General features: G+C 44.8%; 1 protein-coding gene and 1 long non-coding RNA gene across 2 annotated transcripts in view; one reads left to right on the top strand and one right to left on the bottom strand.

Moving 5' to 3' along the window:
- C6H7orf33 (chromosome 6 C7orf33 homolog) overlaps positions 1 to 745 on the top strand; it is a 25294-nt gene extending 24549 nt beyond the window's left edge. Inside the window, exon 3 of the mRNA XM_003820513.4 lies at positions 212 to 745. Within this exon, the coding sequence (XP_003820561.1) occupies positions 212 to 286 (75 nt within the window). The 3' untranslated portion in view covers positions 287 to 745. The remainder of the gene's footprint in view (positions 1 to 211) is intronic.
- The window catches only part of LOC117981149 (uncharacterized), a 23119-nt gene extending 8123 nt beyond the window's left edge, over positions 1 to 14996 (bottom strand). The window contains exon 1 of the long non-coding RNA XR_004672689.2: positions 14846 to 14996. This is a non-coding gene — a long non-coding RNA (uncharacterized LOC117981149). The remainder of the gene's footprint in view (positions 1 to 14845) is intronic.
- Positions 14997 to 16329: the final 1333 nt, after the last annotated feature.

Consider the following 16329-nt stretch of genomic DNA (forward strand, 5'->3'; position numbering starts at 1 on the left):
TTTGGTAGAGAAGGGGTTTTGCCATGTTGCCCAGGCTGGTCTCAAACTCCTGGGCTCAAGTGATCCACCCACCTTGGCCTCTCAAAGTGCTGGGATTACAGGCATGAGCCACCATGCCAGGCTGAGACAGTGTTTTAAACTGTGCTATTGATGTTCTAGGGAAAAGGTAAATCAGCCTGAGATAACAGAAGTCTTCGTAATCCACATGTAGGTACGTGGGCATGAAGTAAGAAAGCTCCAGAATTCTGTTGAGGCCACAAGGATTTCCAGAACTGGCAGCAGTTAAGAATTTTGCAGACTCGAAGACTCACACCTCTAAATTTGTGTAGATTGTGAAATCTCTTCTTGCAAGAAAAAAGAGAAATAGCTGAAGTTCTGGAAATAACAGTTGATGAAAACTTGGTAATCTGAAGTCTGAACTTTGAACACCAGCAGACAGGCTGAGAATTCTCTTTGATCATGAGCCCAAGTTCCACGTGTACCTGCAGGAATCTGTGCGGCATTTGTGCACTGGTGTGGGGCCCAGGAGAGGACCACGGAGTGACAAGCCACCAGGTTCTAAAGGGAGACGAAGATCCCCAGAGGACCTGGATAGAGATGTTTCCCTGACCATTGTCTGCTGTGTGCTCCCGATGATGAGACTCTAGAGTTTACAACTGAAACACACTGTCATTTATGATATTATTTGTAATATCTGGTATGTCTAAGTAAAACATGCATTCAGTAAAACTTGCGATGAAACTTATCTCATTGTGTGGATTTCATTCTTCTCAATTCTTTTATGTTTTCTGGGGTTTTTTCTAGACGGAGTTTCAGTCTTGTCGCCCAGGCTGGAGTGCAATGGTGGGATCTCGGCTCCCTGCAACCTCTGCCTCCCGGGTTCAAGCGATTCTCCTGCCTCAGCCTCCCGAGTAGCTGAGATTACAGGTGCCTGCCACCACGTCCAGCTAATTTCTGTATTTTTAGTGGAGACGGGGTTTCACCATGTTGGCCAGGCTAGTCTCGAACTTCTGACCTCAGGTGATCCACCCGCCTCAGCCCCCCAAAGTGCTGGGATTACAGGCATGAGCCACAATGCCCAGCCTTTTATGTTTTTTTAATGTCCCAGTTTAAACAAATGAAAATCTTATGTTGGGTAAGGAGGCATGTCTGACAGGATGATCAGTGTTTACAACGAAGCTTGAGCACGTGAGGAAGGTACGTGCTGCTCGATTTTGCTGTGAACCTGCAAAGCTCCTCTCAAAAAGAAAGTCTGCTTTAAAAGGAGAGGTCTAGAACTGGGCTTTGTACGATAGGTACGATTTGCAAAGCCAGAAGGACAGAGAGACGAGTATTTAACAAATAAGGCAAGATGACCCTAATCTCTTCGAACCCAGAGGGAGAGGCCCTGATGAGACCAGAAGGGGCTGGCACGGGGAGGAGCAGTGGGGAAAGTTGAAAGAGTAGGTGCCTTGAGGCCGGCAGAGGAACTCAGACTCGAGGTTTTAGATATTAAAAAGCCATTGTGTTTGAAGTGTGTTCTGGAAAGATGACCCACTCTGGTGTGCTTGCTGGTCTGCCCTGGCTAGGCCAACCCCAAGTCTTGGGCCTAGAGAGGTTCCTGAGGGCTGCCAGGGAGGGCCAGAGAGGAGTGAGCCAGAAAGGGGAGGCCCAGCAGAGCCATCGCTGTGAAAGAACAACTAAGAGAGGACAGGCCCATGGGCTTGGTCCAGGTGACAACAGTGCCCAGCCCTGTTCTAGGGAACTGAGGCCCGGTGGCCTTTCATCTCTTGGCCTCAGATATACCTGGTCAGCCTCCTCAGGGGAGGCAGAGCTCTCTAGACCTTAAAGAGCCACTGGGGTGTTACAGGTTGATTTGTGTCCCCCAAAAAGATATGTTGAAATCCTAATCCCTGTACCTGTGAATGTGACCTTATTTGGAAAAGGGGAGTTAAAATGAGATCATTGGCCAGGCACACTGGCTCACACCTGTAATCCAAGCACTTTGGGAAGCCGAGGTGGGCAAATCACCTAAGGTCAGGAGTTCGAGACCAGCCTGGCCAACATGGTAAAACCCCATCTCTACTAAAAATACAAAAATCAGCTGGGTGTGGTGGTGCATGCCTGTAATCCTAGCTACTCAGGAGACTGAGGCAGGAGAATTGCTTGAACCTGGGAGGCGGAGGTTGCAGTGAGCCAAGATTGCGCCACTGCACTCCAGCCTGGGTGACAGAGCGAGACTCCGTCTCAAAAAAAAAAAAAAAAATCATTGTGGTCATTCAACAGACATGGGCTGATCATCCGTTACGTTCAAAGTACTGTCCAGGAGACTGAATAAAACACAGACCTGTCCTCAAAGAGTGAACAAGCCACTAGATGTGTTGGTAAAATCCTTGAGATTCTTGGGGAAAGATAGCTTTTCTAACCATAAATGACCTCTTTAACTTAGTTGGTAGCTCTTCAACTACAAAGTATGTCCAAAAGAGCACTGCGTTTGGGGACTTATAGATGAACAGAGTGCTTTTGGGGTCCTGGCATTCCACAGCATAAAGACATATTCCTGAACTGGCTGCCTCAGAGCCAGAGGGCAAGATGGAGAGGCACTTGAGCTGGTGTTCAGGGCAGGGCTGTGCAGACGGCAGGGCGAGCCACCGTCACGCCCAGACCAAAACACAGGTGAGAGAGAGAAGGGAGAAGAAACTGACACAGCACCAGCAATACACCACGCTTGCTGCTTGGGGCCCGATCCTTCTAGCTGCAGACCACCCACAGATTAAACTGTACTCAAAAGAAGTAGATTGCACAGCAGTGAACACCATTGCTCCAAGTTATGTACAACAGGGAAGGGTGATAGATATTTTATGCACATAGAAAATACATGGAAGGTCCGGGTGCGGTGGCTCATGCCTGTAATCCCAGCACTTTGGGAGGCCGAGGCAGGCAGATCACTGGAGGTCAGGAGTTCGACACCGGCCTGACCAACATGGTGAAACCCCGTCTCTACTAAAAATACAAAAATTAGCCAGGCATGGTGGTGCGTACCTATAATCTCAGCTACTCGGGAGGCTGGGGCAGGAGAATCACTTGAACCTGGGAGGCGGAGTTTTCAGTGAGCTGAGATCATGCCCCTGCACTCCAGCGTGGGTGACAGAGCAGGACTCCATGTCAAAAAATAATAAGTAAATACATAGAATTATCACATGACCTAGCAATTCCACTTGTAGGTATAAACTCAAAAGAATTGAAAGCAGGAATTTAAACAAATACTTGTACGTGCATGTTCATAGCAGCATTATTCACTACAGCCAGATGTGGAAACAACCCAAATGTCCATCAGCTGATGAATGATGAACAAAATGTGGCATATCCATAGGATGGAATATTATTTGGTCATGAAAAGGAATGAGGTAGTGGCACATGGTCTAGTGCACATGAAACTCAAAAACATCATGCTGAGTGAAGGAAGCCTGTCACAAAAGGTCACGCATTGTATGATTCCATTTATATAAAATACACAGAGTAAGTAAATTCAAAGGGACAGAATGCAGATGGATGGTTGCCAGGGGCTTAGGGGAGGAAGGAATGGGAAGCAACTGCTTAACAGGTACCAGGTTTCCTTTCGGGGTGATGAAAATATTTGGAACTAGACAGAGGTGGTGGTTGCACAACACTGTGAACGTGCCAAATGCCACTGAATTGTTCACTTACAAATGGTTGACTTTATGTTATGCGACTGTCACCTCAGTAAAAAATCAATTAGTGATTTTTGGGTTTTTTTTTTTTTTTTTGAGACAGAGTTCCGCCTGGTCACCCAGGCTGGAGTGCGATGGCACGATCTTGGCTCACTGCAACCTCCGCCTCCTGGGTTCAAATGATTCTCCCGCCTCAGCCTCCTGAGTAGCTGGGATTACAGGCGCCCGCTACCACACCCAGCTATTTTTTGTATTTTTAGTAGAGATGGGGTTTCGCCATGTTCGCCAGGCTGGTTACGAACTCCTGACCTCAGGTGATCCGCCTGTCTCGGCTTCCCAAAGTGCTGGGATTCGAGGTGTGAGCCACCATGCCTGGCCTAATAAATTAGTTTTTAAAAAAGTAAATGGCCAGGCATATTGTCTTGTGCCTGTAATCCTAGCTACTCAGGAGGCTGAGGCAGGAGGATCACTTGAGTCCAGGATTTTGAGTCCAGCCTCCTGCAACATAGTGAAACTCTGTCTCTAAAGAAAAAAAAAATTTTAATTTTTTTCTTTTGAGACGAAGTCTCATGCTGTCACCCAGGCTGGGGTGCATTGGCACAATCTCGGCTCACTGCAACCCCCGCCTCCTGCGTTCAAGCAATTCTCGTGCCTCAGCCTCCTGAGTAGCTAGGATTACAGACGCCCACTACCATGCCCAGCTAATTTTTGTATTTTTAGGAGAGACGAGGTTTCACCGTGTTGGCCAGGCTGGTCTCAAACTCCTGACCTCAGGTGATCCACCCGTCTTGGCCTCCCAAAGTGCTGGGATTATAGGCGTGAGCCACCGTGCCTGGCCTAATTTTTTAAAAAAGTAAATGAAAGTGGAAGGGATGACGAAGTAGCAGGAAACAGCACAGATCACCCTCACAACAGCAATCTGCATGTCTGCAGGTACGGGTAGGAGCCCGAAAAACTAGCTGGCCATACATCAGCCCAGGGCACTCTTTAAAAAGAGTTCACTGAAAATAGAGCATAATGAGATTAACTCAAAAGTCAAGGTAATATTCCTGAAGCTTGCCCACAATCCCATCACACTAAGAACTACTGTATCTTCATTTCTTTTCTGACGATGGGTTTTTTGTTTGTTTTTTGTTCTTGTTTTTCTTTTCTTTTTTTTTTGAGATGCCATTTTGCTCTTGTCACCCAGGCTGGAGTGCAATGGCACGATCTCGGCTCACTGCAACCTCTGCCTCCCAGGTTCAAGCAATTCTCCTGCCTCAGCCTCTCGGGTAGCTGAGATTACAGGCGTGCGCCACCACGCCCTGCTAATTTTGTATTTTTAGTAGAAATGGGGTTTCACTATGTTGGCCAGGCTGGTCTCGAACTCCTGACCTCAAATCATTTGGAAACCATAATATTGAGTGTGCGGAGGGGAAATCCTGCCGGTTTCAAATGCAGTTTGGCTGCTTCTTTACTCTGTGATAATATTGTGTTTGTCGGCAAGGGTTCCCTAGCAAGGTACCACAGACTGGGGTTGGGGGACGGGCTTAACCAACAGAGGCACATATCCTCACAGTTCTGAAGGATAGAAATCAGCGCCCAAGGCATGGGCAGAGCCTTTTGAGGCCCTTTGGCTTGTATAAGGCCATTCTCCCTGCGTTCTCACATGGTCATCCCTCTGTGCATGTCTGTGTCCTAATCTCTTCTTCGTATGAAGACACCAGTCACACTGGATTAGGGTCTACTCATATGACCTCATGTTAACTTAATTACCTTTTTAAAGCCCCTATCTCCAAATACAGTTGCATTCTGAGGTTCTAGGGGTCAGGACTTCAGTATATGAATTTTGGGGAGACAATTCAACTGATAAAAATTGTATTAGTCTGTTCTCACACTGCTACAAAGAAATCCCCAAGACTGGGTAATTTATAAAGGAAAGAGGTTTAATTGACTCTCACAGTTCCGCATGGCTGGGGAGGCCTCAGGAAGCTTACAATCATGGCGGAAGGGGAAGCAGGGACCTTCTTCACAAGGCGACAGGAGAGAGAGGGCATGCAAAAACGAGGAAGTGCCACACTTTAAAACTATCAGCTTTCATGAGAACAGCATGGGGGAATCGCCCCCATGATCCAATCTGCTCCTTCCCTCAACACATGGGAATTACAGATCCCTCCCTCAGCACATGGGAATTACAGATCCCTCCCTCAGCACATGGGAATTACACATCCCTCCCTCAGCACATGGGAATTACAGATCCCTCCCTCAGCACATGGGAATTACAGATCCCTCCCTCAGCACATGGGAATTACACGTCCCTCCCTCAGCACATGGGAATTACACGTCCCTCCCTCAGCACATGGGAATTACAGGTCCCTCCCTCAGCACATGGGAATTACCGATCCCTCCCTCAGCACATGGGAATTACACGTCCCTCCCTCAGCACATGGGAATTACAGATCCCTCCCTCAGCACATGGGAATTACACGTCCCTCCCTCAGCACATGGGAATTACACACCCCTCCCTCAGCACATGGGAATTACCGATCCCTCCCTCAGCACATGGGAATTACACGTCCCTCCCTCAGCACATGGGAATTACACATCCCTCCCTCAACACGTGGGAATTACAGATCCCTCCTTCAGCACATGGGAATTACCGATCCCTCCCTCAGTACATGGGAATTACACGTCCCTCCCTCAGCACATGGGAATTACAGATCCCTCCCTCAGCACATGGGAATTACACATCCCTCCCTCAGCACATGGGAATTACAGGTCCCTCCCTCAACACATGGGAATTACAGATCCCTCCCTCAGCACATGGGAATTACAGATCCCTCCTTCAGCACGTGGGGATTACAGATCCCTCCTTCAGCACGTGGGGATTACAGGTCCCTCCCTCAACACATGGGAATTACAGATCCCTCCCTCAACACGTGGAAATTACAGATCCCTCCCTCAACACGTGGGGATTACAGGTCCCTCCCTCAACACATGGGAATTACAGGTCCCTCCCTCAACATGTGGGGATTACAATTAGAGGTGAGATTTGGGTGGGGACACAGAGCCAAACCATTATCAACTGTGAAAACATTATGTAATAATAATAACAACAACATCTTCCAGAGATAGCTGTGTTGCAGGCACTGTCCTAAGTTCTTACATGTATTATTTCATTAATCTTCTAGAACAACAGTCCTAAAAGAGAGGTCCTATTTTACAGATGAGGAGCCCAAAAACGAGCTTAGGGTCACACACAGCTAGAATGTGGGACTTGAACCCAGGCAAGCTCAAGGCTCTTGGTCAATCCATGGAAGGAGAGAAAGGAAAAAGAAGGGAGGAGGGAGGAAGAAGGGAAGGCTACCAGGGACCACAGTAGAGAAAGGCTGGGTTTCCTGCTACTACAGTGGGTAGGGCTCAAACAACCAAATAGAAAAATCTTTTTAAAATTCTAACCATACTCACCAACCCTAAATTAGTAAACTTTTTTATGCATGTCCTTATGTCCTAGAAAATGGAGTCAAACTGGTTTTTGTTGTGGTAGTAGTTTTTGAGACAGAGTCTCGCTCTGTCGCCCTGCTGGAGTGCAATGGCTCTATCTCAGCTCACTACAACCTCCGCCTCCCAGGCTCAAGCGATTCTCCTGCCTCAGCCTCCAGGGTAGCTGGGATTACAGGCGCACACCAGCACGCCCAGCTAAGTTTTGTGTTTTTAGTAGAGACAGGGTTTCGCCATGTTGGCCAGGCTGGTCTCAAACTCCCAACCTCAGATGATCCGCCCGCCTTGACCTCCCAAAGTGCTGGGATTACAGATGTGAGCCACAATGCCTGACCTACTGCAAACTGTTTTATAACTAGCTTTTCACTTAACAAGATGTCAGTTTACTTCCATGCCATTCCTTTGAAACATATTATTTAGTGGCTGCATTGTATTCTGCTGTATGGGTGCACCATTATTCAGCCAATCCACATTCACTGGGCATTTGTGTTCTTTCCAATTGTGTTAGTCCATTCTCACACTGCTTATAAAGACATACTCAAGACTGAGTAATTTATAAAGGAAAGAGGTTTAATTGACTCACAGCTCAGCAGGGCTGGGAAGGCGTCAGGAAACTTACAATCACGGTGGAAGGGGAAACAAACACGTCCTTCTTCACATGGTGGCAGGAAGGAGAAGTACCGAGCAAAAGGGGGGAAAACCCCTTATAAAACCTCAGATATCGTCAGAACTCACTATCAGGAGAGCAGGATCGGGGAAGCTGATCTCATGATTCAGTTATCTCCACCTAGTCTCTCCCACAACACATGAGGATTATGGGAACTACAATTCAAGATGAGATTTTGGTGGGGACACAGCCAAACCATATCACCAAAGAACATCATTGTATTTCAGATCTTTAAAGTATCTACAATGCTGATTTCCTTACAATAAGTTCCTAGATGTAGACTTTTGGGATCTCTGAGAATGCAGATGTCTAAGGTTTTTGCTGTTGTTGAAACCTCCACCTGCAGTGGGTACGATGGGAAAAAGATTTTTAGGATGGAAGAAATTAGCATATTTAATCGCTCAAGTCAATAAGGTGAAGAGGTAGAGATGAAAGATACAGAAGGAAGCAGGGCACACTGGCTCACACCTGTAATCCCAGCACTTTGGTAGGCCAAGGCGGGCAGATCACTTGAGCTCAGGAGTTTGAGAACAACCTGGGCAACATGGTGAAACCCTCTCTAGTAAAAATGCAAAAATTAGCCAGGCATGGTTGTGGGCACCTGTAGCCCAGCTACTCAGGAAGCTGAGATGGGAGGATCTCTTGAGCCCAGAAGATCCAGGCTGCAGTAAGCCAAGAGTGCACCAATGCGCTCCCGTCTGGGCGTTGGGAGTGAGACCCTGTCTCAAAAAGAAGAAAGAAAGAAAGAAAGATACAGGAGGAGAAATGGATCCTGTATGGAGCAGTCTCCCCAGTGAGGTTGACGGGATGGAACTAGAGCTTTACAGAGGAACAGGCATACTTCTCCCATTTTAGCTGCCTGTAAATGCAGTTTTGTTTAGAGTGCTCTAATAGTGTCTCTTTAATAGTGTTTATTTTCTCCATGAAGTAGGACGCAAAGTCATCTGCTGCAAAAGAGGAACTGTGGGTTTGGAGGCTTCTAAAAGTCATTAAAGGAACATTGCTAGGAAGATTGAGGACCTACATTCCTACATTCAACTTCATTCTCCCTTACTAAATGTGTATCTGATCTCTGAAAATCACCCCTTTTGGTTGAAAAGACTCATCCCAGCCGGGCGCAATGGCTCATGCCTGTAATCCCAGCACTTCGAGAGGCCGTGGCAGGTGGATCACCTGAGGTCAGGAGTTTGAGACCATCCTGGCCAACATGGTGAAATCTCATCTCTACTAAAAATACAAGAATTAGCTGGGCATGGTGGCACGTGCCTGTAATCCCAGCTACTCGGGAGGCTGAGGCAGGAGATTCGCTGGAACCTGGGAGGCAGAGGCTGCAGTGAGCCGTGATTGCACCACTGCACTCCAGCCTGGGCGACAGAGCAAGATTCTGTCTCAAAAAAAAAAAGAAAAAGAAAAGAAAAAGACTCATCCCTTCTGGGGCCCCTGACCCCTGGATGTCTGTAAAGTCTACTCCTTCTATATCATGAACTTGAGAACACCTGTCCATTCCATCTCCTAAAGCCTCAGGAAACACATGCCCCTGTTTCCCTGAAGCCCTTCCTGGACCCCCAGCAACCTGGAAACCTACATCCTGCAATATAAGAAGTAGCTCCTGGCCGGGCACAGTGGATCATGCCTGTAATGCCAGCACTTTGGGAGGCTGAGGTGGGTGGATCACAAGGTCAGGAGTTCAAGACCAGCCTGGCCAAGATGGTGAAACCCCGTCTCTACTAAAAATACAAAAAATTAGCCAGGCGTGGTGGCAGGAGCCTGTAATCCCAGCTACTCAGGAGGCTGAGGCAGGAGAATTGCTTGAACTCGGAGGGAGGAGGTTGCAGTGAGCCGAGATCACGCCACTGCACTCCAGCCTGGGAGACAGAGTGAGGAGCAAAAAAAAAAAAAAAAAAAAAAGAAGCAGCTCCTATTCTATCCCCTGAACCCAGCAAAAGCTTCTGTTTCTCAGAATGTGCCATTAACAATTTCCGTGAGTCCTAGATTTCGGGATTCTCCAGTTCCTCTGATATTACAATCTGGCAAGAGGTTTGGACAAATAGGACATATTTTTGGTTAAGTATCTGTTGACGGTTCTATAGAAGTTTGTTCTACCATTCTTGAAGCTTTTCTGTAGGTTTGAAATTTTTCAAAATAAAAACTTAGTAAATGAGTAATCCAAGACTCTGTCCATATTCTTTTTCAAACCAAATCAGCCTGGGGCACTATTTCCCCAGATGAAGATTCTTGACACCTCTCAAGGAGAGGGAGACATTCCTTGGAGCCATCAGTGGCACCCAGGAACAAAACCAAACTCAGCCCTAGGATCCCCCTTAGAGAAACAAACTGCGCATGCCAGGAGACAGAAGGCTCCTTGGTGGATGGGCTGTGATCAGCATCCACTCTTCCAGCTGCCGCTTTGACTCAAGCACAAGCACTTCATCTTTTTGCTGTCTCCCGTGAAACCCCACTGCCACAATAGTTAGCTTCTGCTCTAGTAAGAAATGTCAGCAGAGGCTTCCTGGCTGGGATGACTAAGAGTTAATTTAGCGTTCAGCTGGGCGTTGCCCAGTCCCCTTGTCTGGTTCTCACCTCTGTTGTGTGTCCAGTCTGCTAGCTGTTCACTCACCTTCCTGCTGACTTACTGCCTTGCCTCATCTGGCCTTGCCCTTTAGTTCCTGGAAAGTCCCTGGCTCCTGACTGTTATCTGACCTTCGACCTGCTGCCTCTCTTGATTAACCTTCAGATTTCTGCCTGCCTGATTTCAACCACTTCCTTGAACTATGCACATATTCCTGATATTAAAGCACTGACCATGATATTCACCCATTTCTTAGGGTCTGACCAACCCTCAGCACCTCCTTGAGTTATGTGCACCCAGCCTCTCTCCAGTCTTGTTAAATGTGGCATTCACAGATTGTCCAGCCCTGCAGAGCTCACTTAAGCTATCATGTATGTTTGTAACACCGGCATTAGAACAAACCCGACATTCACAAATTTGGTCCTGAAACTCCCTGACCTTTATCTCACATCTGGTTCTGTATACATCTTTTGTGACTTCATGTGCTGCGACACCTGGCATTTTTATCCTCTTCCCATTGTTCAGACTTTCCAGCCCCAGCCCCCCACCTCCTAAGAGGAAAGGGGGGCTAGAGGTTACATTGGTCACTAGTGGCCAATGACTTAATCAATCATGCCTATGTAATGAAGTTTCCGTAAAATCCCAAAAGAAGAGAAAGTAAAATAATTTTTTAAAAAGAATTTAAAAATTTAAAAAAAAAAAAGGACAGGTTGATAGAGCTTCCAGATGGCCAAACATATGGAGGTTCCTGTGTAACTGCCCAACAGGTTCACCTTGCCCACTCACTGCCTAGACAGAGCCAATTTCTCAAGACAGGGGAATTACAATAGAGAAGGAGGAATTCATACAGAGCCAGCTGTGTGCAAGACCAGAGTTTTATTATTACTCAAATCAGTCTCCACATCTGGTGTCAGAAGTGATCTGTGTTGTGAGAGCATAGTAGGAGAAACTGCTTTTGTTTTCTCCTCTATCTTGTCGGGAGCGTAGGAATGGAGTACATTTTCTATTTCCCAGGCCAGGGGTTAAGCTCACTAACACACAATGAGCAGCTACAAAATGATATTTTAAAAATCAACAACCCAATAAAAAAGTTGGCAAAGTATAGGTAGGAATGAACGATTTACAAAAAACAAAATACAAACGGCTCTAAAACATATAAAAGACACTCAACCTCGGCCGGACGGGGTGGCCCATGCCTGTAATCCCAGCACTTTGGGAGGCTGAGGCAAGTGGATCATGAGGTTAGGAGATCAAGACCATCCTAGCCAACATGGTGAAACCCCGTCTCTACTAAAAATACAAAAATTAGCCGGCCATGGCAGCGGGTGCCTGTAATCCCAGCTACTCAGGAGGCTGAGGCGGGAGAATTGCTTGAACCTGGAAGGCAGAGGCTGCAGTGAGCCGAGATCACGTCACTGCACTCCAGCCTGGGCAACAGAGCGAGACTCCGTCTCAAAAAAAAAAAAAAAAAAAGAGATATTCAGCCTCACTCATAAAATACGAATGCCAGTTAAACCACACTGAAACATCGCTTTCACCTATCAAATTGGCAAAAATCTAAGAGCTTGGTAACATATCCTGTCACTAAGGCCATCAAGAAACAGACCCTCTCACACATTGTTGGTGGAAGTGTAAATTGGTCAAACGCCTGTGGCAATTAGCAGTGTCTATGAAAATTATAATGCATGTACATTTGTTCCAGCAGTCCTACTACTAGCAATTTATTTTACGAATATTCCCACGTAAGTGTGAAATGATCAGGGATAAGGTTATCTATTCCAATATTGTTTATTAGAGGATATTCTGAGTATATTCAATATTTGATAAAGTAAATTTTAAAATAATTTAATAAAAACCATTTTATTAAAATATTTTGTGGTAAGAACACTTAACATGAGCTCTACCCTCTTAACAAATGTTTTAAGTGCATTACGCATTATTGTTGACTAGAAGAAAACTCTGTTTTTGAAATAATAAAGGAAATAAATTGTTAGAAATACCGAAGAGGAAGATTCTGAGAGTGAATCCTGAAAACACTGTCATTTTGTAACTCCGGCTCTCCATCTGGGTCTGCAGAGTTTTAAAATGCATTCCCCACAAAAGCCTGAGGGCTGAATGAGAAGCTACTTCTCCAAAAGCCCGTATCCCTCAACAAACAAGCTCGCCCCTGTGGCAAAGCACACCCTCTGGTTTTACTGCTTACACAGAGCCGTTGCTTAATTGACAGATGGTGCCACTGTGAAAATACAGCCACGTGGGAGAGAAATAAATCAATAAGAAAGAAGACTGAAACACTCTCTCCAGATTCTTTTTTATTCTAGTGAATGTGAATCAGGATTTTCTAATAAAAATCAAGTTAAAAAAATTTATGGCAGGTGTGCTACATATTGAGCGGTTTCAGGAAAATATCAGAACTGGCTGTGGCTACAATGAAAAACATTTTACAGGCTGTTTGTAAAAGCTGGTCACCCCCCCAGCCTGGCCAACACAGTGAAACCCTGTCTCTACCAAAAAAATACAAAAATTAGCCAGGCTTGGTGGTGCGCAGCCTGTAATCCCAGCTACTCAGGAGGCTGAGGCAGGAGAATCACTTGAACCTGGGAGGTGGAGGTTGCAGTGAGCTGAGATGGCACCACTGCACTCCAGCCTGGGTGACAAAGTGAGTCTCTGTTTCAAAAAAAAAAAAAAAATGCTGGTCACCTCGATCTTTATCGCAATGAAGAAAAGACAACACATGTTTTAACAGCCTTCATCCCCCTAATTAGCTTATTTTTTTAGCATGCAGTTAATTTGAAAACTTTAAACGTAAATTGAGTGGATCAGTGTGGAAAGGTAAGTCGATACACAGCAGATTAAAGATAACAAAAAGAAACAAGTGACCTATATTTTCAGAACTTTTCCAGAATGATCGTTTGTTTTGTTTGATCAGTGCTAGAGAAAGAAGTGGCTGGAAGTTGGCAAAAGAACAAGTGGGAAACTGTAAAACGGCCTGTCTGAAATCTGTTCTTTTTTGTGGTTATTTGGGCCAGGCTGACTCCTCATTGCCAGCACTTCTCACACCAAGCACCCGGTCCACCACAAATATGCACATCTCGTCACATGCCGGTGACATTACATGCCCTCCAGTGGGTAAGCTTTCTTCACTTTGTCTAAATCTTTTGGAATTACAGCAACCAATTGACTGGATGTGACGGTTTCTATAATTTTTCATCTAGTGACTGAAAAAAAAAAAAACCCTGACGTTTGAAAAGAGCCACTTTAAAAAGTTGTAAACAAGCATGAAGAGGCTTTCCTGGGTCATTAGCTGATTTTTATTTTGCAAAATGCATTCCCTGGAGACTTTCTAAGAAACTACTGTGCTTAATACCAAACTCATAAAAAGCTAGAAATTAGCCTTAATTGTTTAAAAATGGCCATCAATCATCTAAAGCCAGGATTGCTGTAATTTACGAAAATATCTTTATAAAGTATTTAAGATATTGTGGAATAATATATAGTTATAGATACACTAAGCTCAACAGTACCAACAGGCTAGCTCCAAATTTCCCCCAAAAGCTAAAGTTTTCCCTTTTTTGTACAGGAAGTTGGAAAAAAAAAAACTAAAAATAGAGCTTTATTTTACTGAGAGGCAAGCAAGATTTTACTATTTTTTTCTTCTGGAATATTCCATTTAATATTGGTGAAATGCATATTTCATAACAAAAGGAGAAACAAAAGAAAATTGTCATGAAAACAATGCCTACGTGAAGTTAAAATGCTGCCTTCTAAAACACTATGTACCTGTTTATTCCCTCTCATAATGCAAGCTTTATTTCAGGAAAACCACACTCAGCTCCATCTCTCTGTGCCTAGGAGGGCTGGGTTGTCAATGTCAGGGAGGAGAAGAAAACCCAAGACAGGTTGAGCTGAGGTCAGGTACTTGGAGACGCCAAAGCCTGGTACAAAGTAGAAAAGCAGATTTAAGGATGGTCTGAGGTCAGAAAATGAGTCAAGAGCCAGATACACCAAGTTCAAACCAGGACAAGCCAAAAACCAGAGCCTTTGTGACAACTCTAAGAACAAATGAGACAGGGATATATGAATCGGCAAGTTAAACGAGACTAAGAAGCACATCAAATGGGTGTAGCTAAATCTACACAGACACTTTGTTCAGCGGCAGGACCTCTTCCTCCACCAGCAGGCTTTCGCCAGTCTTAAAGGAGCAGTATTCTGAAAATATTATGGAAGGGACCAAAACAACTAATATAAGATGAAGACTTGGTTATGCAAAAATGCACCGCCACTACAATCCCCAAAAGGAAGGTCTACAAGGAGCACACAAGCTAAAGACTGCCATTGCTATTGTTAGAACAATAAATTATATGTGAGTATTATTTAGCACCCTTGAACACACAAAATAAGACTGATGTAACATTTAGCCCATAAAGTATTCATTCAAAATATTTATTGAGTACTTACAGCCAGGCACTGTGCTGAAAGCTGGGGATACAAAGTTAAGCAGAACGTAGTCTGTGCTCCCAAGAAATTCACAGAGAAAGAGAAAAGAAGCGATTCCAATACAGTGTAATAAGTACACTGCAAGGGGTAAATCACGGGGTGTAAAGATAGAAGGATGATGACAGCTTCCCAAGGACAGGAAATCTAAGCTGAGAACTGAAGGAGTGACGCAGGACAGCCGGCGGGAGAACTTCTCTCCTTTATGTTTAATTACTGTCCAGAGCCATGGAGAATTTAGAGATAACACAAAAAAGACAAGTAAATGAATGAAGGCCTCAAAAATATGACCATCTGCAGGGAGTGAAAGCAGTAGCATGGTCTGATCTTGAGTACTGTTAAAAGTAGAAATTTCAAAATGTTAAAACAACACATATACATAAGAGCATATGTCAAGGTTATTTTTAGCTCGCTAATGAGGGAACAAACAGAATGACAAAATGATTCAAAGGCAGATGCAAGAAACGTATGTACATATTTCCCATCAAAGAGAAGAAGGCTAGAATAAAATTATTAAATACTAAAACTCATCATTGTTCTACAGAGCAATAAACTATAATCTTTAGGGTTTTTTCTCTAATGAACAGAAATAATTGGCATTATTATTAGACAAAAATAATTTTTATTGTAACAATTTATTACATATTAACATCTAACTTTTGTTGCAAAAATGCCTGGGCCCTATTCATTAGCCAATAGGAAGTTAAATTGTATTCGCCAAGAGAGTCAGGTGATCCTTACACAGGCTTGTTAAGTGAACCCCTAGCCTAACAATAAAATTCACACCATCTTTTTCGCTGCCTTCTATGTGTTGGATCATTTTGTTTAGTAACCTCCAAGAATGTTTAGCCTCTGAAATGTACCTAGTATGAAGACATCCCACAAGGAGAGTGTGATCTTCCTCAATCTCCCCAAACAGACTAAAGCTTATAGGAAAATAGATTTCTTCTATCTGATTCTAAGGCGTAAGGATGATAAGAACCACCCACATTCTGGCTGGGCGCGGTGGCTCACGCCTGTTATCCCAGCACTTTGGGAGGCCAAGGCGGGTGGATCACCTGAGGTCAGGAGTTCGAGACCAGCCTGACCAACATGGCAAAACCCTGTCTTTACTAAAAATACAAAAAATTAGCTGGGCATGGTGCCGGGCGCCTGTAATCTCAGCTACTCGGGGGGCTGAGGCAGGAGAATCACTTGAACCCAGGAGATGGAAGTTGCAGTGAGCTGAGATCGTGCCACTGCACTCCAGCCTGGGCGACAAGAGTGAAACTCCGTCTCAAAAAAAAAAAACCGCCCACATTCCAAGCAGCATTGTTACACTGTTTTTCTCATTTAATCATATCACCAATCCCATGCAGTAGGTTTGACTACATTGAATTTGTATACTTGAGGAAACAAAGGGTCACAGAAAATAAATAACTTGCCCAAATATAAATTTAAAAAGCTAT

The sequence above is a fragment of the Pan paniscus genome, chromosome 6 (genome assembly GCF_029289425.2).
Source record: "Pan paniscus chromosome 6, NHGRI_mPanPan1-v2.0_pri, whole genome shotgun sequence".
Classification (NCBI taxonomy): domain Eukaryota; kingdom Metazoa; phylum Chordata; class Mammalia; order Primates; family Hominidae; genus Pan; species Pan paniscus.